Raw genomic sequence first — 27,154 nt, 5'->3', positions numbered from 1 at the left:
CATCTGAGTAAACAGAGACCTGCTAGAACTTGAGTGTTACCCATCCATTCTCCTGAACCTAGTTACAGGCACCTGCAATACACGTGTAGAGGCAATGAAATGGATGTCCTGTCTTCTGCAACTCTGTGAACACACAAATCCGAAAAACAACATATGTAGGACTAAGTACTTGGTTTACATAGTTCTCTTGAGTTCTTGCCTTTCAGTGAAGACTTGTCTGGAATAGTGTTTAATTTGTATTAAAAAAGAATAACCATGTGCATGATAAAATGCATAAGTAACATGGAAAAAAATTATGTATATGCCTGCATTTGTGTGTGTTGTATACAAATTTTTGAAGAAAACAGCAGCCTTGTTCCTGATTTTTAACATGAATTTCCTGGAAGCTGTGGCTTACAGTAATGAGGAAGTTTCTGTGCCTTGATTATTCCATGTTCTGATATAGACAGGGCATCTTGCACTCAGGTTTTAAATGTTTGCAGTTAATCACAGTTAGTGAGAGAAGATCTGAATCTGTTAAAGTAATGCTAGAGGGATTTTTCTAGCCCTATTCATTAGGAGAATTTCCACAGTGAAGATGTGCAGAAGGGTCCCCAAATGGCTACACTTGACCATGCTTCAAATGCGTTCTGTTGTTATTCTTCCAAGATCTAAAATGCCTGTTCTCATTCAAACATATTGCTTCAAGTTGCTGGTTTTTGAGAAATGATAATTTGTTTCAGTTGTCAGGTAAAGCATATGAACAGTTTTTTATAGAAACAGTTTGGTCCTAAGCTTTCAACAGAATGGAAGTAATTCAGGGTCTGCCTGTACAGAGGTGACTCCATGAAGTCTTTGAGATGGCAGTGTTTGAGAAGAGGGATGTTTCAACAGATGTGTTGATGTTCTGTGTACTTGAAATGATCATAAAATTTGCAAATGTACACTTGTAACCTACTCAGTTTTTTCCCCTCAGTAAAGTTGTAGCTTGGTGATGTCCCCAATCTTTGAATTAACAAGATTTTTTTTTTTTTTTTTTAAAAAAAAGGTTTCTTTATCAGTCTTTTAAAAATCAGCATCAACAGTTCTGTTGCTCCTCCTGTCTCGATACATCAGTAGATTGTACCTTTCCCCCTTCCCTGCCTTTTACTCAGCCAGAGCCTGAGCAGTAGCTGAATCCTTATGTGGACATAGTCTCATGAAAAGAAAGCATACTGTCACCATTCCTGTGACTGGGAAGAAATATTTTAAAAGCAGCTGAAAAGATCTTTTATAAGTCTTGAACCTGTGAGGGTGGCTACTCTTGCTGTTGTTTGTCAGCTGGGTTGAATAGGAATTCAAAAGCCAGTATGAAACATACTGCATACTTGAAAGCAAGTAAGTCTCCTAATTCCTTGGTCTTGTAAATGTTACTTTTAAATGTGTTAATGCATCTGCGAGTGTCACAGGTGGTAAGCTGATAAGCTGAAATGAATTCCTCAGAGAACTAAAACATTCGTCTAGGTGGAAAATAGGTATTTAGTTTGACCATTCACCTCCTATAAAAGAAAAAGCTAATTATGTAACTCAAGTTGTAACTGAAGGAAGAGGAAAAAATACACAATTGAAAATAAAAGGTTTAAAAAAATAATCATGCATACTTACATAGAAATGTTTAAATTTGAGATTTAAGCTGCTGTTACTACAAGGGGAGCAGTTGTAACTGGGCATTGAATGCATTTATAGCTTTGTGATCTGGGAGAAGTATATTCTCTATGGTCTGATACACTACTTCTCTGTGCCAGAATATCAAGAATATCAAAACTGTGCTTCAGATAGAGTATATAAACAAAAACAGCTTGTTGTATATCACACTGTCCTGGGGGATGTGAGTAGCAAAATGCTTCTAAGGATTATGAAATAAGTTTTACAGTTTTCTCGTAAAACTGGAATTTGGATAAAGCATCTCCATGTACCTTGTGACAGCTGACTGATAGATTATCATGAAAGTTTTTGAAAGCATTACCCGTGTTAATGTATCCATTTCCAGGTCTGTGAGGGTTTTTATTAAAACAGGGCAGAGCTACATGTGATACTCAGTTACTGCAAACTATTGTAGAGACCAACATTCGGAATGGATTTAAAGGTGTTAGATGGGTGCATCCATGGTGAGTAGATCCCTCTGTAGGTACTGGTGATATGAATAAATTTTGCAGCAGAGAAAATGAATGAAGTGGGATATCCAGAGAAGGAGCATCCTCATGTGTGAAAAACCTCAGAGAAAATAGTGTAATGGAAAAAATACTCAGGATGTGACAGAGGATTGGTCATTACGAGATACCGTATGGCATTTGATAGAGAAGCTTTAGTAACGATGACTTTTTTTTGTCTCCTTTCTGCCAAAAATAATTCTTTATTCTCTTCAACTTGCAGCAAAAATTTCTTCCCGTTATAGAACCTGTGGTTTTCCTGAAACGGTCAATTTTTCCTTCACAGATTTAATATGAATTAGCCTTAATTCTGTCCTATTGGAGGTGATTAGTGTAGGCTAAAGAATCGTGAAAGAAGGAAGGTTTCGGTAGTGGAGATGTGGAAGGAATAAATGAATTTTAGATGCACTAACAGCCTTGACAGAAGTAACGTAATAAAAGGCAGAATGAGATGGGTATAAGAATGTGATCTTGAATGACTGGGGAATAACTGAATTGCCAGAGCTAAAGAAGAGGTGACTTAGGAGGCAGATAGATTTACTTTTAAGATTTTTAGCTTAAGGAACTGTTGAGACATCAAAGGAGATACCTTTACGTTTAAGGATGACGGGGGAAATGTTTGCAGTAAAAAATAGTGTCCAAATCATTCCTGTAGTACTGAGTATGGTCAGTCTAAGTCATACACCACAAGGGTCAAAGAGAAAAAGTAGGAAAGCAAGTGAAATTGATAGGGGAAGGAATATATAGTACCATCTTTGTACTTTCTTAGTTTCCTTAGATCTTAGCCCAGTTGCTTTCTTACAATATGGAGAGAAAAGCAAAGATTTGAATGAAAAAAAATAAGTATTTTGTTAGATGAATGTGAGGTTTCACTTAATCTAAAAACAAAACAAAACAGACTGCTACCTTACTTGTTGGTGTTTTGCTGTTCTTAGCTTTACTGTGCAACAGTTGTTGAAAAACTTTTCGTTCTCAGTGTATTTAAAATAACCTTTTCACACGAGGAAAAGAAGTGATGTAATTCCTTGAATAGTAACGGGAGAGAGATGACTGAACTCCACATATTTTCATCTCATTGAGCATTCTAGTCATGGTTTTTGTGCCTGTGTTTCGTTTTTGAATATTGTGTGAAAAAAAATTACCAGGATTGCTTTAGCACTTTAGTGCAGGGAAATAGGGGACTATAACTGTTGAAGTATAACATTACCTTTGAACTCCGTCTTTGTCTACTTATTGAAAGATTACTGTGTTTGGATTTAGAAATGGCTTTGAAGCTATATTTGATTAAAGTTCATTGTTTAAACTTAAGAGGAGTAGTTTGTGTGCATGCCATGTTGTTTCTGTAGTTATTTAACCAAGCGGATCTACAGTGCACTTGGAGTTTAACTTTGGTTTGCATTAAAATGCATTTTCATCTTGGCAAAACTTGCAGAATGCTAACAGGGTGAGAGAAGCTCAGACACATACATTAGTCCTGGAAATTTTTCCCAGAGCAATAATACTTTCTTACATACTTCACCATTAAAAATTAAGTATTGCAGATGAAAAGTAGAAACTGAATGCAGTGTAGAGCTCAAGTGATTTGTACTGTGGAAGCACTTTCTTAATATAGCCATCTAATATCTCCAGTGTTTGTGAAATAACTCTCTGCGTGAGCATGTCATACTTTATACATAAACACATCACTCTATGATACTGAGAATACAGAATATTTTGCAGGCTCTGTGTAAGATGATGAATGTTGTAATTATAAGATATTTGCTTGCCAATGAATTTGAGGTTTTATTCTTTTTTCCTTCCTTTTTTTTGTCTTTTCTTTTTCTTTTCTGCTTGGGCATGCTGAAGATTTGTCCACCTCCTTGTATGTACCAGGCTTCTCCTTGCAAGCTCTGGGAGTAACAAGTGAACTGCTTGTGAGGTTACTACCGCCGGCTGCCCGCCTTGCTCCCGTGCTGGAGGTCAGTACCTCCCTGGCAGGTCAGGCAAGCACCAGCTCATCAGCCACCGCTGTTCAGAGCCTGGCATATCAATTTAAACTGCCGTTGATTCTGTGTTAGGCTATGCTAGACTTGCCACCGACAATACTCACTCACTCGTCTTGCCCTTGCTGTGGAGGTGGGAACCTCATAAAAACAGCCCAACGTGCATTTCTAGGGTGAGTGTCAAGGCTCACGGATGACGAAGGAGCTGTTGGCTGAGTATTCGTATCGTTCAAAGGAACAGAAAGGACGCATTTCAGCAATTCAAAGTTAGAAGGGCAATATAACACAAAGAACCAACTTAACAGTTAAATGCAGTTTGCAAACTACGTATCTACAATTTTGTTTCTGTAGTAAGAACGCTGTAGCGAATGATTTCCCCATGCCACCTCCGTGTTTCAGAGGAGTCTAAAGGAGTAGTGTCTATTACTTCATTTATTTGGCCTATCCAGCTGTTAAAAGGCCTGATGGAGACCACTGCTTTGAGAATATCTGTGTGTTATTTACAGTGATTTGAGAGCAGCTAGACTGCGAGTTTCTCCTGTCAGCAGAGCGTGGTGCTGCTGTGGGCATGGCAAGCCGGTCACGAACAGGGGGGTGAAGGATCTTGTTCACAAAACAATGTTACCTTATGGGTAGCAGAACAAAAAAACATGTCCCCGCTGACAGTTTAAAGCGTTTTGGGGGCAAGCGGTTTGCTGCTTGTGAAATGTTCTGCTGTGGGCCTTTTTCAATGCCAAATCGCAGGTCCCTTGCTTCACAAGGGGCACCGCAGTGTCCTGGTCAGATACCGGGGGAAGGGTCTGAGTGTGTAAGTGGGCAGCAGTGTTAAAGGCGTCACTACTGGCAGTTCGGGGTCGGGGAGGGGCTTTTATTCTTGGCTGGGCTGTGTTGAAGTAAAGGTTTCTGTCCTCAATAATTTTCAAAGGGGAAATCATGCCTGACCAATCTGATAGCTTTCTACGATGGCTTGACTGGCTGGGTAGATGAGGGGAGAGCCGTGGATGTTGTCTACCTTGACTTCAGCAAGGCTTTCGACACAGTCTCCCGTAACATCCTCCTAGGGAAGCTCAGGAAGTATGGACTGGATGAGTGGTCGGTGAAGCGGATTGAGAACTGGCTGAGTGGCAGAACTCAGAGGGTTGTCGTCAGCAGTGCTGAGTCTAGTTGGAGGCCAGTAAGTAGTGGTGTCCCCCAGGGGTCAGTACTGGGCCCAGCCTTGTTCAACTGCTTCATCAATGACCTGAATGAAGAGTTAGAATGTACCCTCAGCAAGTTTGCTGATGACACCAAACTGGGAGGAGTGGTGGATACACCAGAAGGCTGTGCTGCCATTCAGTGAGACCTGGACAGGCTGGAAAGTTGGGCAGAGAGGAACCTGAAGAGGTTCAGCAAGGGCAAGTGCAGGGTCCTGCACCTGGGGAGGAACAACCCCATGCATCAGTACAGGCTTGGGGTGGACCTGCTGGAGAGCAGCTCTGTGGAGAGGGACCTGGGTGTCCTGGTGGACAACAAGTTGACCATGAGCCAGCAGTGTGCCCTGGCTACCAAGAAGGCCAGTGGGATCCTGGGGTGCATCAAGAAGAGTGTGGCCAGCAGGTCGAGGGAGGTTCTCCTTCCCCTCTACACTGTCCTAGTGAGGCCCCCTCTGGAGTACTCTGTCCAGTTCTGGACTCCCCACTTCAAGAAAGATGAAGAGCTACTGGAGAGAGTCCAGCGGAGGGCTACAAGGATGATGAGGGGACTGGAACATCTCTCCTACGAGGAGAGGCTGAGGGAGCTGGGCTTGTTCAGCCTGAAGAAGAGAAGGCTGAGAGGGGACTAATATATACTTACAAATTTCTGAAGGGTGGGTGTCAGGAGGATGGGGCCAAGCTCTTTTCAGTGGTGCCCAGTGACAGGACAAGGGGCAATGGGCACAAACTGAAGCCTAGGAAGTTCCGTCTGAACATGAGGAAGAACTTCTTCCCTCTGAGGGTGACGGAGCCCTGGAACAGGCTGCCCAGGGAGGTTGTGGAGTCTCCTTCTCTGGAGATATTCAAGACCCGCCTGGACAAGGTCCTGTGCAGCCTGCTGTAGGTGCCCCTGCTTCGGCAGGGGGGGTTGGACTAGATGACCCACAGAGGTCCCTTCCAACCCCGAACATTCTGTGATTCTGTGAATTTGAAACCTCGCCTTCCTGGGGTAAATTAAAAAAAAAGGGGGGGGTGGGTGGGTAAGGTCTCCTTTCTGTTACTCTTTCATAGAACTTATTTTCTACTCTGTTTGGAACTTGTATCCTTTAATTCATAGCCGCAGTGCGGGAGGAGCGAGGGCTGCGTGCACAGCAGTGCCGCGCTGACGCTCCTGACCTTGGCGATCACTCATCTGTGCGGTCGGGCAGTTCTTCAGCCTCCTCGGCCTTGCTTGTTGAGCGTCTGATTTATTTTACTGGGGGGGTTTTACGAGTCTTGAACAGGAAAAGAGGACTGAAAATCTGAAAAAAAGACAGCCAAGCCCGCGGGGGGGGGGCCTATTCTTATGCTAATCCCGGCCCGGCAGCGCCGCTGGAGCCAGAAAGTCTGCGCGGCCCAGCATGGCGGCGGGGCCGGGCGCGAGCCGCCGGGGCACCGCCCCCTGCCCCCGCGGCTGAGGGAGAGGGGTCCTGGCGGGCTGGACTCCGTGCGAAGCACAGGACACACCCCCACCCCCCCCACCCCCCACCCCCCCACCCCCCCCCCGTAAAAAAAAACAGCCAGATGAGGCGTCTCAGCTTCAGAGGCCGCTGCTTGCCTCTTGGTACGAGAACCGAAGCTGGTCGGGGGGGGGGGGGGGTGTCCAGCGGCGGTCCAGCGGCGCTGGGCGCGGGAGAGGGGGATGCTGGCTGACACGACCCGAGAGGGGGGAGCGTGCCTTGAGGGTGATGAAATTCAGCAACCCAGAAATGGGAGACTGGTTGCCTTAACGCGCCGGGAGAGGACAAACTGGCTCTGTAGCCACCGAGCAAAGACCCCATTTCTGGAGAACTCTCGTGAGTCCCGGAATTTGCACAGTCTGCCCCGCGTTGGAGACGAGATACGGCTGCAAATTTCTTGTTCTAGACTGCGCAGAGGTATAGGTGTGACAAACGAGCCAAGACCGTGGGATCTCAGTATGACAGAAGCTTACCCTGTCAGTTTTTTGGTTTGGGGATTTTTTTGGACATAGATTAATGAAGAGTTGTCCTTAAATTATGAAAAAATTAAGGTTGTGAAAACATTCATTAGCTGTCTTTGTAGTGCTGAAAGGGATGTTGCACGTTAGAAACCCTTCCTGTGAAAGCATTTGTGCTTTTAGAGGCTCTGGCCCTGCTTTTAGGGTCCGTTGTTCACTTCCAAAAAAAACCAGTGAGTAAATACATATATTCACGATTGAGGCCCAACATTTTCCCTTCCTCAGCCTAGTGTATTGTTTGTATAAAATAATTGTAATTCAGAGGTAAAATAAGTGGTTGGCCTTGTAGGTGGTGTAGTATGACCATAATATTTTCAGTAGTGACACGTGAAATTTGTAACAATTTTAATCACTTTTTCTTCTTGCTGCTTATGTTTAGTGAATGACAAAGGCTTTAAGTATTTTGGTTTTGGTTTGTTTTGGTTTTTTTTTTGCAAATGACACTTAAAAGGTTTAAGTTACATTCCCAGTTTGGATTTGTTAGATTTAGCGGTGGAATGTGTTACATGTGGAGACTTTTCTCCTCGTTCACATTGACTGGTATGACAGTAAGGAACTAGCAAAAATGATAAATAGATATTAAAAACATTTAAGAATGATAGCTTCTGGGTAGAATAGCAGAAGTTGGTGTCATTTATGGTAGAAGGAGCATGGGTGTGCATTTGCCAGTTGGCTTAAGGGCAGAAGCTCTCAGCCCGCTGATCGCCAAAGTGTTGGAGTTGAAAGAGGGGAAGTGGGTCAAGATGAATAAAAATTCTGTAGCGAAGTCCTGTATGAATATGCTCAAATAAGAGAAGGTGTCATGTTTGTAACACACTAGGATGTGTCTGAAGACCTGATGGCACTGGGAGAATAATTTTACTGAATTTCATTACTGTTAATTTAATGGCAGAAACTTTGTAGCAGTTAGTTAATTGGAATTCCAGAGTAACAGTAATATGGGCATTCAGGAGTCCAATGAGTGGCGTCCCCAATTACCTAATTGTGCTGGGCACGGTAAAAAGCAGCTAGGCTTTAATTTCTTCATGGTTAACAACTTTGTTTATGAAACAGACACATGTGTCATAATTCAGTAGTTTGGCTTCTAAATTCTGCTGTAATGTAAACACATTTGATATTTGCAAGCAGTGTGAAATCTTCCTAAGGTTTCTGTTAGAAAAAAAATCTAAGGGGATTTTGGTGACTTTTCTTCCAGCTGCTCAAAATTAAGAAGTCCTTTTCTAAGTCTGTGAACTCTCTTGCTGCAGAAAGCAGTTGTTAGGGGCTTGCGTTTTTGAATGAACAAGCCCACCATTGCAGTATGTGCATTATAAATGCGATTAGAAGTGTCCTACAAATAGAAATCAGATATATTTTTTTTCATTTCATTTTTTTGAGAAGTGCATAATACACACACACACACACGTGCTTCATTTAATGTTTCAGATTTTGTAACAGTTTGTAGAGGGAGAAAGAACATTAAAATAATTTACACAATCTTTTGGCTTTTAAATTTATGCAGTCACTAACAGTTTCAAATCATTCTAATACAATCTGTGTATTATGGAATTATTTTTGTGAGCTTTCACAGATTAGTACCTAAACAAATAGGGCTTATCTAAAATAATTTTTGTTGATGGCCATGCAGCCAGCTAGCTTGCAATAGCCAGCAGTCTCCTCATCAACTGTAGGATTTCATCCTAGATTTTGCTGGTGGACTTGCCTGTGGTTTTAATTTAACACATTTGACAGCACTTAAGCATGGCTAGTTCAGCTGTTTCAGTATGACACTCCTGTGCAGCTTGCTGTAGGTGACCCTGCTTCGGCAGGAGGGTTGGACTAGATGACCCACAGAGGTCCCTTCCAACCCCTACTATTCTGTGATTCTATGATTCTGTGTCACTTTTCTACAATCTGCATAGGCATGCCTTGCAATAAAATAATGGAAAGACGTTTAAAAAGTAGGCTTGTATGAGTATTTTACAGAATTACACAGCACAGAATCTGAAACTTTTATTTGAACTTTCTTGTTATGGAGATGGTTAAATTTCATTATTTGACTTTAAATAAGGTGAAGTTAACTATAGCTCTTTTTGTATTATGAATAACAAAATGGAGTTGCAAGGGCTCTCCTGGATCAGAATCTGCTCCCATCCTGTCACCTGCAGCTATGTGAGATGGTGGCCTTTGTCAGCTAAAGACTAATTCAGTTTTTGGACTCTATTTAGTTTGAAAATCTGCCCTAGAGCCTTCTAACCAGTGGTTAGGGATTGTCTTCTAATTTCTGATCTAAAGAAACTTTAATGGCTAATCAATACCTGGTTGTTGTTGAACCAGTAATTTTCATCAGGTTGAACAGCTGTCTGTCTTTTCCTTGTGTTTTTTCCTGTGTTACTTTTTCAAAGAGTAATCGTTTCCCTGCCAACTTCCACTATATTAATCTTTTTCTTTTCTTTTCGCCTCCATTCATAGGGCTTTCCTGTTTTCCAGGTAGTATTATCGGTCCTTCTAGGCGTATGTGCTGTTCGTGTTTTACCATTTCCTCTGGGAAATTTCCCTAGGAAATGCTACAGTTGTGTTCGTTGCTTTCTCCCAGCAGGATCCCATGGGCGTGTCTGATGTTCTCTAATCGGTTAGTGTACCTGAGTCCCTGGACATAGCTCTCTCCTAGGCGTGCGCTCCCAGTCTGTGTGAAGCAGAAATTCTGCAGAGTTCCCAGTATGCGTAACTTCCCCAATTTCATCCTGTTGTATTTCATTCTGTGTCTGTTACCTCAGTTCTTCATGTGATCCAAATCTACCTCCATAAAAATAACACTCAGCTGAATTGACAATTTGTGTTTGTCAGCAAGGTTTATCAAAGTTTTACTTTTTGTGCTTAGTTTGTTAATGAAAAGGGCAAGTATTCCTGAAGCAGGCTGATTTGAGAATCAAGGTCCTTGAATGTCATTTGAACTACACAAGTAATCTCTGTGCTTGAAACTACTTGTCATCTGCCCTGTTGTGAATTTTTTACTGTTCTTACAATCCCCCTTCATCCAAATTAATATTTTTCTTTTTGGCACCTTATCATACTCTTTAAGCTCTAATAGAAAAGTTGTTGTTGCATAGTGGCTTAGACTGACAGTCCAGTTTGTCTCTGGCATCTGTTCCACCTCAAAGTTGTGTTCAAAACGGTACATGGGGTTGAACTAATATGCTTAAGGTTACCCAAGTCACTTTTTGCACCCATTACACATAGGAAAAGCATTTAATGTTTTTAGGTTTTCCTTTGGCAAATACATTTACTTGTTATTGTATGTACTGCTGCAAACGTTTTGAAACATCTTGTCTGTTGAAATGGATTTAATGTTCTAATTCTTCTGAAGTCTGAGATCGACAGGGGTTTTTTTCCATGTGTTCCCCTTTTACAATAATACTATCTTTGTTATCTTCAGCACTATCGTTCTTTATTGAAATTTGGGACAGTGCAGCTCATTTGGTTTGGGGGTCATGCTGTTAAAAATATTACGGAGCCACATCTAAAGAACAGTTACCATTGAACTCTCTGCTTGCAGAATCATTTTAGACCATATGACAAATCTTGCACGCTTTGACTTCGTATATTCAGAGTTGTACAGAGTGTAGGGCTTGACTGCCATGATAGTGCCACGAATTCACAGCTGAGTTCCAGTTCAGGAAAAACATCCCACACAGTTTTAATAACAAAGGCATTTTCTGCAATGAACTATTTTTAGGAGGGCTAATAAATTACACTGTAGACAAATTGGGTGTTACGATTGATGAATAAATTACTTTTTAATGGATTATATTTGAATGCTTCTTCATGGCTACGATAAGGAAAAAAAAAAGAGAGATTGAGGACTTTGAAATCAACTGATTGGCTTATGGGTTTGAATTCCTTCAGCATCACGCTGTTGGCAGAGTAGCATTCCAGGTGTTAATTGGTGCTGTAACACCTGAAGTAGTCATTTAGTTGTGTCATTCTACACTGTTAATATCAGTCAGGTTTTGGAGAAATGCCAGCTGTTGCTCGGTTTAGGTAGTGTGCCTTAGCTGGGCTGCCAGCCTTCCTCTTTAACGGGAATCCAGATACGGCTCAGAAGAACTGTCCCTGCGGCCTCTTCAGTTCTGTCCAATGTCTCTTTTTGTTGTGGTGGTTTGTTTTGGTTTTAGTAAAGATACACAAAGGTCGTAACAACGTCGTTTTGGGGTGTGGCATTTGTTAGAAGCACTAGAACAACCTTTAAAACCGGGGGTTTTTAAGCTGTTAAACTACATAGCTATGTTGGAGTGGCAGGTGATTTCAAGAATGAAATGTTTTTGGAAGGTTTTTGTTCCTGCGGAAGAGCAACATAGGCTAACAGAGAACTAATTGTCTTTGTTTAGCTCAGCAGCTTACATAAGAAAAAGGAAGAAGAGTTCAAAGAATGGGTGAAAAATGCCTGAAATGTCTTCCAATCGCTGCGGCAGGAAAGCTGCTGAATTTTACTGTGGTGGCTGAAAAAACTGCTTCAACCCATACACATCAAGGTTTTGACACAGCTTCATTGCTGCTGTAGTGTGGGTGGAAGAACACGACCTGTGTCCACGCTGCGGCTCGCGTAGTTCACACTGGGACGTTGTACTGTGCATCGCTAGTTTTTCATCAGTGGCATGAGCTCGCCCGCCGGACGCTGGCGCGTTGCCGTCGGTGCTGGGCCTGCAGCAAGGCTCGTTGGTGCTCAACTGCCCAAGGCTTGCACCCAGCCGCGGGGCTGCCCTGGCTGAGGGCGAGCTTCACCCCGATAGCGGCAGCAGCAGCAGAACAGCTCAAGCAGTAGTATTAAGGCATCAGACGTGCGTTTTGGGGGAAGAGAGGGGGGTTGCAGCCCTGCTGGGTTTTGCTTTCCATTTTTGAGGTATTCTTTTAAATGTTAAGAAGCATTCTCAAATTGGAATGATTTTGAAATGGGGGGTTATAACAGAACTTGTTCTCAGGGTCACTTTGTTACATGGTTTTTATAGAAATTTTATACATATTTACATTTCTATGCATTTATGTCTGTGGTAAGTGAATTACTAATGAAAGGAAGATTCAGGTACAACATACCGGTTCTAGGCGGAGAGCGTTGTATTGTTGAATAGTCTTGGACAACATTTTTTAAAATTGCCCTAAATTGTGTCACTGAACAAAAATCACCATAAAATTGGAAGTGGGTTGTATTAAAATGTTCTTTTTCTATTTCCTCATGATTTTTTGGTAACATACTGGGTAGCCCCTTGGTAAATACACGTTGCATGTTAAGTTCTGTGCCAGTGTGCTCGCTTACCTTACTGAACGGGGGAGTGAGATCACAAATTGTCTGAAAGTGTAAAACACTCCTAATCTGGAAGTGTGGAAGAGCGAGAACATGTAGTCCTCACTGAAACCTGCATGGAGAAGACAGAAAGAAATGATTTTTAAATATACTTTAAACAGACTCATAGTGGATTTAGTTTTTCCTTGATGGACTTGCACAAATGATACTGGAAATAAAGCATTTGTTGTTTTACTACATACAAGCTGTTGGCAGTTTTCGTCTTCCACATGTTTTATTTAGGATTGACGTTCATTGCAGTTGAAACATGGAATAAAGCAATAATACTTACAGACTTATGCTGCTGGCCTGATGTTTTTAGGGCCAGAAGGACGCTCCCTGTCAGCTGTCAGAACTGCTCCTGTTTCTTGTGATGAGGAAACACTGAAGAGAGTGAATATTTCTTGTTACTGTATTGCTTTTACCTCTGCCTCGCCAGGAAGTTTAATTTGAAGTCACTGATGCCGAGGCTGCCTGCAAAGCGTGTGGTTCCGCGTCCAGCCCGCCATAACCCGGCGGCAATCACAGCAAGGCCAGGGTGGCTGTGGCGTCGGGGGAGCGGTGGCCGTCGGCTGGTGGCGGGGAGGCGGCTGGCCCAGCCCACAGCTCGGTCCCGGCTTCCCCCGGCGCAGAGCCACATCGGCACTCCGTTAGGGAGAAGTCAGAGACATGTGAAAAGTAGGGCAGGGGTCCAGGGCGGCCGGCCCCGCCGAAAAGGAAAGTGACGGACACCTCCCGGCTCGGCCGCTAATTTGCCTCCATGTTAAATGCCTCCGAAGCACTAATTAAAATGGAAAGTTCTTGGGTCTCGCCGACAGACAGATTGCGTTATTGATGGTGGAAGCGGCCACCAGCAGTAATTGCAGGCCGTCCCTGCGCCAGCGCTGGCAGTGGCATTCACGAGCAGCGCCAGGCTGACAGGGGTCAGGGGGGTCAAGCCCACCAAAACAAGAGGCCGAGGAAAGGCAAAATCACTCCTCTGTTCGTCTTTGTGCAGCGTCGCTTTTGTTGCGATTAACTATTTAGGTGTTTGAACTGCTTTTTAGTCCTTTGAGGCCCAATTATGCTTCTCTTGTGAATCGCGGTAGAAAGTTCGTTAAGCAGAACGTGACCGCAACTACTGCAGTCTGGAAAAGTAACTTCTTACTCAGTTTGGCTGTCGTAGCTGTGTGCTCATCCACTGGATGAGTAGGATTATATTTTATGTTTGGAGCAAATATCATGTGCTTATAGTAGCATAATTTTTCAAGAGGGATTAATATGCATAAAACTTGGGAATCCAGAATGGTGTCGGGAATTTGCATTGGGGTTAACAGAGATTAATAATGAATGTTCACTGGCCTTGTGAACTGAGCTAGCTTGCTTTTCTCCAGAAAACGCTATGTAACGTAGTGGGCTAGAGGAAGAGGGACTGGAATATGGTTAATGTTAAGTGAGAAATTAATTTCTTCATTCAAATGTTAAATCAGATTGTGCTTTTTTAAAAAAAAATGTAGTACTAGTCTAGAAGACAAAAGTAACATTGCAAGTAAATTAAGTAAACTAACTATTTTAATACAAATTTAGCTTTCATCCAGCGGAGAGGCTGGGTTTTTATTGCAATAAAGCTTCTCTGCTAGCATTTTGCGACGGGTGGCTCAACATGGTGTTGCTTTTTTCCCTGCAGTATTATGAGAAGCCAGCACTGAGTTTCATTTTTAAGAGCAATAATAAGTGTAAATTTTAATTTCTATAAAGAAAATGGTTTTCAAACAGATTTATGTGTTAATCTGTTTCATATTACATGATAGCTGTATATGTGTCTAAAATACATGGCTGTCACTAGTGAGTTAACATATATAATATTTTTGATAGGAATGTGAAAACACTCCTGTGGGTTGTTACCAAAAATGTGTATTTTGGAGGAACCTTGCTGTTCAGTTGGATAGTAAATATGGCTAATGTTTTCAGTTATTAACCTCTGAAAAAATAGACATTTCTAATTTTTTTTTTTTGCAGCCACATGGTTGTGGTCAGTGTGGTGGAAAAATCTCGAGGGTTTTTTCTCGTTTCAAAAATGCAAGGAGTTTCTTAACACTTTGTTTTACTGTGTCTTTCAGGAAACGAGGTTGGGAAAGTTACAAAATCATCTTTGCAGTCAAGCACCAAATCTTGTATTAGGCTTCACCGAGCAGACTGAGCTTAACACTTGTCAAGCAGAAGGTGCAGTTGCCTTGCACAGGAAGGATTAAAAGTGAACAATGACTCGACTGAGAGTTTATGAGCGATTGCTTGGAGCCTACCTGCTTATCATTCTCCATGTTCAAGGTAAATATGTACTAGTTGAAAGAAGTTTGTTTTTCCACTGTATCTGAGAGGCGTGTATTGCAGTGACTGGGGTATTTTTTGGGGGGTTTGAGGTTTGGTGGGTTTCTTGTTCTTTCACAGGCAGGGAGCTTATCTGCCTGACATGCCATATAGAGACTTCCCTGAAAAGGAGGACATTATAGTGGTCACGTGTTGTTGTAGTACAGATTATAGATTAGGTCTATTTTAGCAAATTTTTAAGTAGAGACAAAGCCAGAAAGGCGTAATACGCTGTGGAGCAAGATCTATGAGCAGCAGAATTGAAGGTTTGACTTTCTGAATTTCAGTTTCCTGTATGTGTGGGTCTTCAATCTCTGTAAAACTTGACCCACTGAAGAAATTGCAGTATGCCTTTCCCCATGCCTTCTGATACTCCTAGCAGCCAAGAGATAGTGTGGCATAATTAATCCAAATAAACTTGTTATGCCTACACGATGGGCCTGGGTGAGGTTATGTGATGTTTGTGATAGCCTGGTTTTCAGTTATTGAAAATTCCCATTTGTATATCTGTTGTCTTTCCAGCCACCAGCTATCAAAAACTTCTGGAAATCCAATTATCGTTTGGACTTTTAACTCCTCTGTCAAATTGGGTTGAACTAAAAAGTGTTGGGAACCAACCAATGTGACTGTCTCATGCTTTATCAGGAACTGAAGCTTAAGTATAAAGATTGTAACTAGTTTGTGGGAAAATCTGTTTTACTGTGATTTCCTTGCTGCTTACTAGCAGCTGTACCTGGCAGATCTGGTTCTGTAAAGGCTTGTAGTTCAGAGAAGTGTCAGAATAGCAGAATGGTATCTGAGCTGTTAGTGGTATCACATTCTCATGTTTGGGTCCTGAACAGTAGTGCTCTGCATGTACAAGCGTGTACATCCGTAGCTGGTCTCCGTGTAAGAGTTCTTGTTCTCCCAGCTGTGCCCCTCTCATGTTGGAGTGGAGTACGTAGAGTTTTCCTTACATTTTGATGGAAATAGAGAAGACTGATTTGGTACTGCAATTTTAATACTTGAATATAAAAGGCTTTATGTTTTCTTTTCATACTTATCAATTACTGGTTAGTGCTTGATTTTATTTTGATATGTTATTTTGAGCTATTTACTTTCAAGAATAACGATTCAATGAACCCTTTAAAATGGGGAGAGGAGGAAGCCTGGTAAGTACCCAAATTACAATATTTATTCTGTTTCTGGTGTGTACCTGCAATATTAGATTAAAGGACTTGGCAGAGCTGTCTGTTGGGACTGTGCTTGATACATAGCTTGACAGCTGATTTTAAGAGCAGACTTGCGTCAAACGTGTAATGGACTTGCCCCTTTGAAGCCACTTGATCCTGCCTCTTCCCATGGGCTGGTGTTTATCCTCTTGTAACCAAGTGCCAAGGTCCATTTGGGAATTGCTGCAGCTTCTAACCTGTGTAGGGGGAAGCCCTTAGGCAGAGCACAAGACTGTACCCTGAAACATAACCCAAACCTTTATTAAGCAGTAATGTAGGTACTTACCCAGAATTGACCAGGGATGAGCTGTCAACTACACTAAGACTCAAATTAGATCAATAGAGCGTCAGTGCAAGGAGGATCGTCTTTAAGCTCTTTCAAGTACCATCCCACACACACATTCACAGCTCAGCTTTTGTGGAACAGAAATTCTCTCTCTGAATCTGTGCAGAATTGCAGTTTGTTAAAGATATTTAAAACTGCCATTATTCCCTTTGATTTTTCTGTGGCGTTCAGTCCAGGCAGCTGCCATGCACATAGTGAAGATTTCTGTGTCATGGAGTACAGCCTACAGAACCGTAAACACTTTTCTTCCAGAACTGGACAAGTGTTCCTGTATAATTGCCAAGTTATTTGAGTGCTTTCATCTTTTTAGCCTGCAGGGGCTCAGAATAGTGTCTCCTAACTTCTAGGTATGTGCTTTAAGCGCTGATGTTTGACTTAATTCACTCTATATGTGTGTGTGTAGGCATGCACACACATATTTCAGGAGTAGGGAAGAGCATGGGTCTTGGTTTGAAGTTTTGTCATTGCAGCAAAGATTTCAAGGTTGAAAGCAACAAAATGACATAAATCCAGGATTCTTCTGTCTTCATTACATTAGTTAAGTTGGGAGAGGGAAATTCTCAAGACCAGTCCCTCTTCCTACATATTTTTTTTTTTTAATTGGCAAGAAATAGCTCAATCTGTTTAGACAGAAATAATCTAGTTTGGGTGTAGTTGACGTGTATAGTACAGATTTACAAACATTTACAGGTAGCTCTAAGGTGATTAGATTGGTAACAGGACAAATCACAATGAAGGAAATTTTGGTGCAAAATTAGGAAAGAAATGTTCACTTTGAATGTGATTAAGCATTAGAACAGCCTGCCTGGTGAGGCTGTGCAATACCTGTTCTTGGAGATAGTCAAAACTTGACCAGAATGACTTTGAACAACCTGGTCTAGCTTAGAAGTTGGTCCTGCTCTGACTAGGTGGTGGTAAGAGGTGACTTCTTCCACTCTGAAATACTCTCAGACATAGCAATTTGCAGTGGAGCTTATTCTACTAGTATTCAAGCAGTTTTGCTACTTTTTGCAGAAGATACCAGCTTCTTCCCTTGAAGAGGTTAGGAGTGATATGCTTTGTCTTTTTTCCTGGAATCATGGTTACTCTGTTGCATTGGTCTCAATATTCAGCATTTTCCTCAGCCGATAGTAGCTGCAGGAGCAATTTTTTTTTTCTCTCTAGGTACAGATAGAAAAATAATACAAATATACGGGTCTTGTGGTGACTTAAACTAAGTTACATTAACTCCTTGCATGATCACATTTATTAGTAATGCTTCAATAAATAAATTCTAATGAATAATACAGCTAGATTAAGTTTAAAGATCCTGTGAAATTTTTTTTCAGCTTCTAAAGAAGAAATTGCCTTTTCTTAGGAATATTTCTGACTTTAGATCAATACTGAGCGAGTTCTGAAAGCCATGGGAAAGTTGAGCTTGCCAAAATGTTGTTGGTTCTTTGATGCAAGCTGCCTAAGGGCTTGTCTTCAAACATATAAAATATACTTGGTTTCTAGGGGTGGTGAGTAGAAAAACAGTCCAGTCTCTCTGCTCATTGCTAGAGTCACGAAGAAGTTGTGCTTGGGGGCGAAGACAGACTAGAGTTGATAGTCATCGAGTATTTGAAATTTTTATAGGAAAGAGGAAATCCAAAACGAAAAGTCTAAAAAAAAGTGAAAAAAAATACTTTCCTTAAGGAAAATATATGCAAGATGTTACAGAAATGCATCATCAAGGAAGCAATAGAGGTGGAGAAGACACAGTATGAGGAATTGAAGAGAATTCATGTGATTTACAGAAAGAGGAGGGAAAAGCAGAGAAAGTAGAAGCGCCCAGCATGTGTACTTTTCAGTGACTGGCACCCAGCTTAATGGTTTGCGCCTTCACTTGTTTTGGAGGCTTCTTCAAAATGGTAGGAATTTCGGGGCTTACCAAGACCTGACAGAATGATAATAGCAAGTCTGTCTGTGTATGTGCATGTAGATATACACACCAGATTCCTTAGGAGATAAGTTTAAAAAACAAGTGGGTGCATGTGTTGATTAATGTGAAAATATTCTTACAACAACAGCAGAAAACGGAGGCAATTCCATGACATTATTGGCGAGCAGCTGCTGTTTCTCGGGTTGGTACTACAGAGCAGGGGGACACTGTGGTTACCCTTTGGATTCTGTCTGCTTTATAGGTTATGGGACTTGCTCACTTCTGTTGAGAAATGATCGAAAATAAACCTGGGTAGCAGATGGTGCGATTTAATGGCAACCTTGTCAAGAAAAACATTTCTGTATTTCCCTTCTGACTGTGGAAGGCCCTCGCAATATCTTTAGGCCTGTGACTTGCCCTGCATCTTCATCCACCTACGTTTGCTTATCTGCGGCAAGAGTTTACCAGCTTCAATTGCAGTTGATGTCTGTGGTAAACAAACACACTTTTGTCTTCCCACTAGTGCAGGTCTTTTGTTCAGATAACCAGTTTTACTTCCAAGTAGTGTTTGTGCTTTGTTTTTATAATGCATTGATGAGCAGAACTAATCAATACCTGTAATGGAGTAGTTTAAGAACTGAATGTATACTTAAACACGTTCTCCTAATTTTTGTACTTCATTATTGTCAGTTTACTACATGATGTAACATTAGATATGTGATTCATCACACCTTTATGTGTTCTTCAGACATGGCAAAAGACCTGTATTTTAATCCTTGTAAATTAGTTGACTAAAAATGTGTTAATAGTATTCAATGTGTATGAAGAAAGGTTTATTAAAAGTTAAATTTTAAAATAATAAGTGTTAATATTCAGTATTAGAAGTGACTTGTTAAAGTTGGCATTGTCTGTTAGTGAACTGAGAAAAAAATCTGTTGAGATTTGATTTCATTGTCATACTTTTATTCAAAGACTTGATATATAAAAGGATAATACTTTTTTTTTACTTCTATGCACTTTCTGAATTTCAGGTGAAATAGTTACTGAATTTAAACATATAAATAATCTGAAATAAAAAAGATATTCTAAAATGCACAGAAGGAACTTAAAATTTTCAGAAGCTGATCTATTGCTTGAGGACAGTGTAGTTCTGTTTACCAGTGATTTCCCCAATGGCTACATCTGTCTAAAATATTGGCAGCAAACATGTATGGTTAAATATTTGTCTGAATAAAGCTATTTTGGTGGATTAATAGAAGGTTATATATTTCTGTATTACAATTTCAATTTTAGTTCTAAGCAACTTTATTCTTTAAGAGTCCATTTAATTTAAATTAGAATGCAGTGTACTTTTTTTTTAAAGTAAAATACACTTAAAACTTTCTTGTCTGTGGCTTTTGTATGAATACATACAAACAGAGAGTAGTCTGCAGAAGTGGCTCTTGGGGAACGGAAGTGGGAGCAGAGACTGGGGGTTGCTGTTTGTCTGTGTTGAGCACCAGTGTAGCTCCTGGGAGAGCTGGAAGGTGCTAGAGATTTTAAACAAGTAGTCTGGGAACATGCTGTGATTTTTAGGAACCAGTTCTGCTAGATGAAGCTACCTCTAACATGCCTGGTCTTCAGAGATCACAGGCTTGATATATAAAAAAGCACTATGGGCATAATTCTGGTTAAAATGCCAGACATAGAGCTCGTAGAAGGATTTAAGATATTTTCTTTGCACTCATAAGACTGTTTTTTCTGGGTTTTTTTTAACTATTTTGTGTTTTAAGAGAAAGTACTAATATTTTTCTCAAGCTTTATCAGTTGTACCAAGGTTTAATTCATATAGCAGTACATGCTAAATCATTATGAAAGTTTGTGATGAGCAGAAAGGTGAAATGTCCTTGTTGGAGTGGATGATTTTGCAGTATCTGGATCCCAAAGCCAGAAAAGGAGTTTAAAACTACCACAAAAATAGTTCAAAGTATGTCTTTTTCTTAAGGCAGGCCTATCTAACATAAAGAGCTTTGGTATGACTTCCATCTTCTGTGGGTGGGTGGGCATGCCCTGAGCATCAGCTAGCCCCAGCGAACAGCTGTAGCATCAGCAGGGAGGCAGGTGAAGGTGGTCTTCTGGCAAAGATTCTTTTTATTAAAATATTTGATTTATTGGGTTTTACAGGCTTGAATCAGAATAGCTACAAAGAAATGCTGAGAGTACTGTAGTTCTGCTAGGATAAATCCCTTTTAAGGATAATTTACTCAGGAGTAAAAATGTTTTTATGTGGAACAACTATATTAATTATACCAGTATGGATTCAGAAAGCTATTGGAACAACTTTAATGCTGTAGGCTACTAGTTCTAGCACTACAGCTTCATTTGTGGAGGTAGAGGGGATACTGTTCAGTAAGAAACTATAGCTTTTGTATGGGTATTCTTTCACTTACTGCTCTGTCTCTGCCTTTCTTAATAGAGCTGGTTTTTTATGGGTTGTACAAATCTTTTCTTAAATCAGAAGACTTCATAAAATTATGTATGTATCGTGGCACTGAGTTGCAACCAAGTTAGCTCAGTTTTTAGTGGTTAATAACGCTTCACTGTCACACACAATACCTTTTAAAGATTATCCATATTAATATTAGTATATGAAGCCATGCTTTCAAGAAGGCTTACTTTTCTAATGTAGTGGGATTTTTAATATACTGTTGTTCTTTAAAATAACTTTTATAATCTAACTTATTTTCTATGATTAGGAGAAGCAGTTCTTTGAAGAATTTATATTTTTTGATCAAGGGCTGGATGTGATACATTAGCAGCAGTTGTTCTTTTTTATTAAAAAAGTTCAAACAGAAAGCCATTTAATGCCTTCTTATCTGTAGCAGTTGTTCACACTTCTGGGAATTTAAAATTTATGCAGTCTGTATGAGACGTTGTTGTGATGGGCCAGAGCAAGTGATGAACTGGACACCTGAAGTCCTGTCAGCTTATTTCTCTTTATTGTCTTACACTGTGGTTATGTGAGAAGAGGGGAATGTTCCAGCTCATGATCACTCTGATATTTCATTGAATGTTGTAAGTTTTTGCAATGTGGTGCAGTATACATTATAGAGACATTATTGTATGTTTAAAGGTGTATGATACTATTGTTCTTGAGGCTGGACAAAGAGGCTGAAACTGGTCCAGCATCTTGAACGAGGCCTCCAGTGTGTGTCAGTTGATTTGCTGCTACTGTATGTTGTTTTGCCCCAGCAGCCCTGTGCAGTTTACAGGCAGAGGGTGGGAAATACTGGTGAAAGGAGCTTTGCTGTGCCTGAAATCCCTGGGTACTGTATTTCAATGCAAACTTTTTTCCTCTTGAAGCTGTGTATATTAATGCATAGCATTGACACCTTTGAAGGTTATGGAAGATTTGTGTGTGTTTCTTAGCTGCACCACAGAACTGACAACTGCGTGTGTCATGGAAGAGAAGCCCATTAATTACGTCATCGAGTAGTACAGTGTCATAGGAGCTCTAAAACGTGATCCTCCCGTTCTCTGTCCTGTTCCCAGAAGGAAGATAAAGCAGTGTGAATGTTGGAGAGGTGGAGCTCGGAGCGGGGGGAGTAATGAGAGCACTGGTGCAAGAAGGTCGGGTAGTTCCTGAAGCAAGATGCCATTCAGGCATACCCTTCATTCACATGTGTTCATTTACCCAGTATCTGTTAACCAGGAAAAACAGCAATGGAGCATCCGGTGACCCCATTCAGACCCTGACCTGCTCTCTTAACATCTCAGGTGGATGGAAGCCAAGTCATTTTCCACATTCAGCTCCCTTTCCCATACCTAACATCTTTAAGGTAGACACTAATCTTTCTTGAAATGCTGAGGAGAAATTGTAGTACTGCAGTAAAGGACAGTTAGGGATAATATCTAGATGGGGGCTATTAAAATCTTTCATCTGAAGTGATCCCAAACAGTCTAAATATTTTCCTTGTTCTTCCTTCCCTGGATACTCAGTCTTACAAAGTAAAAATGCAAGAAAGTTATTTTTTGGGTTTTATTTTTTTTCTTTCCATTCTTTGTACAATTCAGATATTACCTGTAAGATGAAAACAGGCTATCATGGAGCATTATTTCTCTTTCGCATTACAAAGATAATGAAATTGTAGTCTGGTTTTGCTTTGAATAAACATCTTTGCCTATATAGACTGTACGAAAGGCAAAGATGCCGGCTCTTTGAAAGTATGGTATCTATTTTGGATTTTATTTGATATGTGTTCTTCATAAATCTTGTTGTACAATCTATCATAATAAATTAAGAAGAAAAATGTATTTCATCTGTGGTTTAGTATGAAAGGTTGGTATGCCTGAAGTCATGCTTTAGTGTTAGTTTACAAAGAATAATACTGCTTTAAAAGATCTGAGACCTACATAAAAACTTTGTTCTTTCTCTCCTGAGCTAGGAGAAGCCATGCTTTAAGGGTTCCTTGATTTCTCTTTTAACGAATTGAAAAAAGATGCTGCATTAGGTGCTCAGGGTGGGAAGATGGATGAGTGACTGAGAGACACAGATAATAAAGTATTCAGACTTTTAACATGTGGAATGTCCCTGAAGATAAAGGGGGTTTTATAACATTAAATAGGAAACGTATCTAAGTAGTTCCACAAACTTAGAAGGAAAGACAATATTTGTACATATGCAGTGGCTTTTCCTTTAAATATGAAGTAGAATTACCTGTTCCCTGAGCAGGTAAGGCTTTCTTAAATGTGAATACAGGGTGTTGTGTAACATCGGTAGCACAGCATTAAAATGAGCTTTCAGTTTATGCTGGGAGGAAATCAGTAGAAAGAGAGAGGAGGAGCTGCTATTTCATACGTGCAAAATTCTTTTTTGTTAGAAATACCTATTGCACAGGTAAACGCTGTGTTATTCTAGCATTGGAGCTTCTTTCTTGTTAACAGTTTGTACGTATCAGGAAGATTTAACTCTGGCATTACTGAAATAGTGTTTGAAAACTACATTCCAAATAAAATGTGGCTAAGTGATTTGAGGGTTTAGGTAAATGGTGCTGTACGTTCTTAGGATGTGCACTTAGTTGTATCTGAAAAGGGCAGTTTCATTACTTCAAGGGAAATTGCTAAATCGGGGCAATGCTCTGGGTGTGCTGTGTTAATCGGAGAAGGAAATCTGCAAGTCTGCTTTTTTCGGGACAGTAAGATCAAATTTCACAAATACTTAATCGCACATTTGGCTGAATGATATAGTGGATGTTACAATAGAGTGATATACCCCCAGAGGGTGGTATCTGCACAGGGTTTTAATCAAGTTTTTCTGCACATCTTTCAAGCAAAGTACAACGGGAGAGCAATGTTCTCATTACTTTACAGGTAGCGTTCGGTGGGTTTAGTTTAAGGAGACCATGAATTTCCTGGTCTTTTTTTTTTTTTTTCTAATTCTTAGATAAATTGCATTTTTTATCATGAATAAAATCTTCTTGAGCAGTACTGAGGTACCTCCACCTTTTTATTTATCACTGAAGTTGTAAAAGCTTCTGTTGGTCCTCACTGGCTGTTCTCTTCTTGCATACTGAGCCTCCCCCAGAGGCTTGCTGTGAATTGTGTCAATGTGGGTGATAGTCTCTTCACAACTCTGCTAGCTTTGTTTGGCTCACACCTTGAGGACTTAGGGCCAAGAATACTGTTAGATGATGGACAGAAAGAGTTTTTCTGTTGGTTAAAATTGTGTGTGATAAAGCTGGAGGAGATGGATGAAGATGTTCTCATCTCATATAGAGGTTACAAAGCATATTTGAAATGAGGCAGATAATGTTCCTTAATTTTTTTTCTGGATATCTTTTGCTAAGAAGAAAACGGATGGAGTTTTTCTTCTGAATGCCTGCGTTCACAAAAGCACTTTAATATGAACTAGAACAAATCACGCTCAACTCTACTACTGTTGAGAAATTGAGGGTTACTTGGAATGTGATTTAGCCCTATTTTTAGTCTCTGAAAGCTCATTTATGTGGATGTTCCTGTTATTTACTGAAATTTAATTTGCAAACAAGATCTACTTAGCTCTGTTTTGAAGTACTAACGTATGCAGAGATCAAAAAACCTGACAGATTTTGGAGCTATTATTGCTCTTCTGTGAGACTGTGAATCCGTAAAAAATGACTTCAGTTCAGAAAATTAGAAAATTGCATATGAAGTATGTTCAGTCATGCATAAAATTATACTGTTGTGGTTATCAAGCAGTCAGCATTTTGGTTTTCTAAACAAATGAATGAGAAAGGCTTTCTTCAGAAAATTCTTACCAGTTACATCACTACTTTTCTGCCCCACCTCAAAAAGGGGAACTGTCTTCTTCATATCAATTATGGTTGGAAGATCTGCTGTTAAGATACAAAATATTTGAACTAAGTATTTCTGGAATAAAATGATTAACTCAGGTCTCTGCCATAACATTGGGAGAGGAGGTTCCTATGTCTTGTATAATTGAATTATCTGTTAATGTAATTATTCTGTTGTCATGGTTTGCCTGTAAAGCTCCTGAACAGTTATCAGAGATGCAAAAATATTGTCTTTGGTTTTTTTTAAATGTCCAGGTCAAAATCGAGACAGCATGCTTCATGGCACAGGAATGAAGACGAATCCTGACCAAAAGAAACAAGCAAATGGAGTAACTCTTGCTCCAGAGGACACTTTACCTTTTCTTAAGTGCTACTGCTCAGGACATTGTCCAGATGATGCTATTAATAATACCTGCATGTAAGTATTGCATGCAGGATAGAAGCGGCTCTTTGAAGAGGCTGTTTTTTGCTTGCGAGAGAGCAAACATCTCTAGAGTGCTGACTGAGGTTCTGTCAGGTGATTTAACCGTAATTGATTAGAAACTCACTGTTTCTGTGGAGAGCTGGGCACTAAAATCCACGGTCATCTGTATGAAAACAATGCTGCTTTCACCATACCTTAGAACCGTTTGCTACAAGTAATTTTTACCCCCAGCAACTGCTTTGAAGGACTGAGGTTTTAAGTAACCTGTAGCATCTTACAGCTGAGTGAGTATTAAATGACCCGAATCTGAACCTGCTTCCTTAGTCTAATATCTCCTCAGTCAGTAGTCAAAAGGTAATGTCAAAAGATAGCTCTTTACTGAGAATTCTTCTTGTTATGTGTTCATTAGTTGTAGAGTATGAGGGAAAGGCAGGGGAAAAAAAAGAAAAGCTTCTGAACGTAAAGGGACAGGAGGGTAGTTATAACTTTGACAGACATAAGAATCCTAGCAGACTCAAGCACTTATTATGTCCTAGCTTAAGATGGTTTTTTCGTGTCGTGACATATCCTTATTTTCCTTTTTTCTCTTCATTCGCAGTTCCATGTTTAAGGCCCTTATGTGTTCTTGCTTTAGACTTAATATAAAGATACCTAATAGAAAACATATTACTCGTTACTGCACTTCGAGTCTTCACTTTAACACATAATATTAAGCCTCTCTAAAGCTGTCACTTGTCAGATAAAGTAGTTTTTGTGGAACCCAAGCAGGGGGATTTAACACTACTGTCTTTTTAAACGTAAACACAGGTAGTATTTTACAAACATAGTTTTGCACCTGGAAAACGTTCAGTTACCATCCAGTGTTTTGTCTTTCGGTTCCTGTGGTCATTTATTTTTTGCTTTTGGTCGCCCTCTAGTGTATGCAGCCAGTATAGGCCTTATTAATTTTTTGCCCTTGAACTAATGGCTGTATAGATTATTATTCTGAAAATAAAACTGTTAATAACACTCATGTAGTGTGATATACAGGGTATTTTATGGCATTAAGCTTCCCAAATCTGCATTTCTTTACATTGATATAAATAAAAAATTTTAGGCAAACAAAAATATTTCTGGCTTTGTGTTCCTTAGTACGTGCATTCAGGGGATGAATGAATTTGATTTACTTAATAAAAACAGGTGTTGAAAGCACTGTTGCGAATTCATTTGGGATTCTTTACAAATATTGTTGATATTTTCGTGTAGCATAGAAATCAAAAAGCATTTGTATAAAGAGATAATGGGCAACTGAAGTGCCATTTTTTGAAAGAATGTAATCTGTTTGTTACTGTCAACTTCAGAAAGTGGGTTTGGGGTTTTTTTGTTTGTTTTGCCCTAAAGGCTGAATATTTGAGAGACCTTATGTGAGAAGAGCATAGCTGAGCTTTTGACTGGAACTTGTCTTTGAGACTTCCAGAGTTTATCATTGCAGTTTCAAGAACAGACACAAGTGAATTTTATTTTTCTTTTAACCTATAAAATTGTAGTTGGTAAGCCTTTTTAGTCAGATCTCAGCTCTTCCACCCCCTCAGCTTTTTCTGAACAACTGCGTGCGTGTGGTTGGATATAAGCAATCTTGAAGTGGGGTGAGGAAGTAGAAGACAGAATATCCCCACAGTGTTCTATTTGAAATTGCTGCGGGGGTCTTTTGTTCTCAAACTGTATCTAAGTGCTATGTTGAAGAAGAATTTTTCTAGATGTTGCCATTGTAGTATTACTAATGGTTCATGGTCAACTAATGCTGCATATTAAACAACGAACATGTTGGTAAAGCACAGTTGATATGTTTATTCCAGAACTAATGGACATTGTTTTGCTATCATTGAGGAAGATGAACATGGAGAACCCACACTTGCTTCTGGCTGCATGAAGTATGAAGGTTCAGACTTTCAGTGCAAGGTAAAAAAATGAGTTATCG

General features: G+C 40.2%; 1 protein-coding gene across 2 annotated transcripts in view; it reads left to right on the top strand.

The window, feature by feature from the left end:
* BMPR1A (bone morphogenetic protein receptor type 1A) overlaps positions 1–27,154 on the top strand; it is an 87,492-nt gene that overhangs the window by 46,086 nt on the left and 14,252 nt on the right. For both annotated transcript variants that reach the window (XM_075423025.1, XM_075423023.1), the window contains 3 exons: positions 14,756–14,963; positions 25,029–25,191; positions 27,033–27,135. In XM_075423025.1, the coding sequence (XP_075279140.1) occupies positions 14,897–14,963; positions 25,029–25,191; positions 27,033–27,135 (333 nt within the window). In that variant the 5' untranslated portion in view covers positions 14,756–14,896. The remainder of the gene's footprint in view (positions 1–14,755; positions 14,964–25,028; positions 25,192–27,032; positions 27,136–27,154) is intronic.

This window comes from Opisthocomus hoazin, chromosome 6, assembly GCF_030867145.1.
Source record: "Opisthocomus hoazin isolate bOpiHoa1 chromosome 6, bOpiHoa1.hap1, whole genome shotgun sequence".
In the NCBI taxonomy this organism is placed as follows: Eukaryota; Metazoa; Chordata; class Aves; order Opisthocomiformes; family Opisthocomidae; genus Opisthocomus; species Opisthocomus hoazin.
This window is presented reverse-complemented; position numbering and strand designations above follow the sequence as displayed.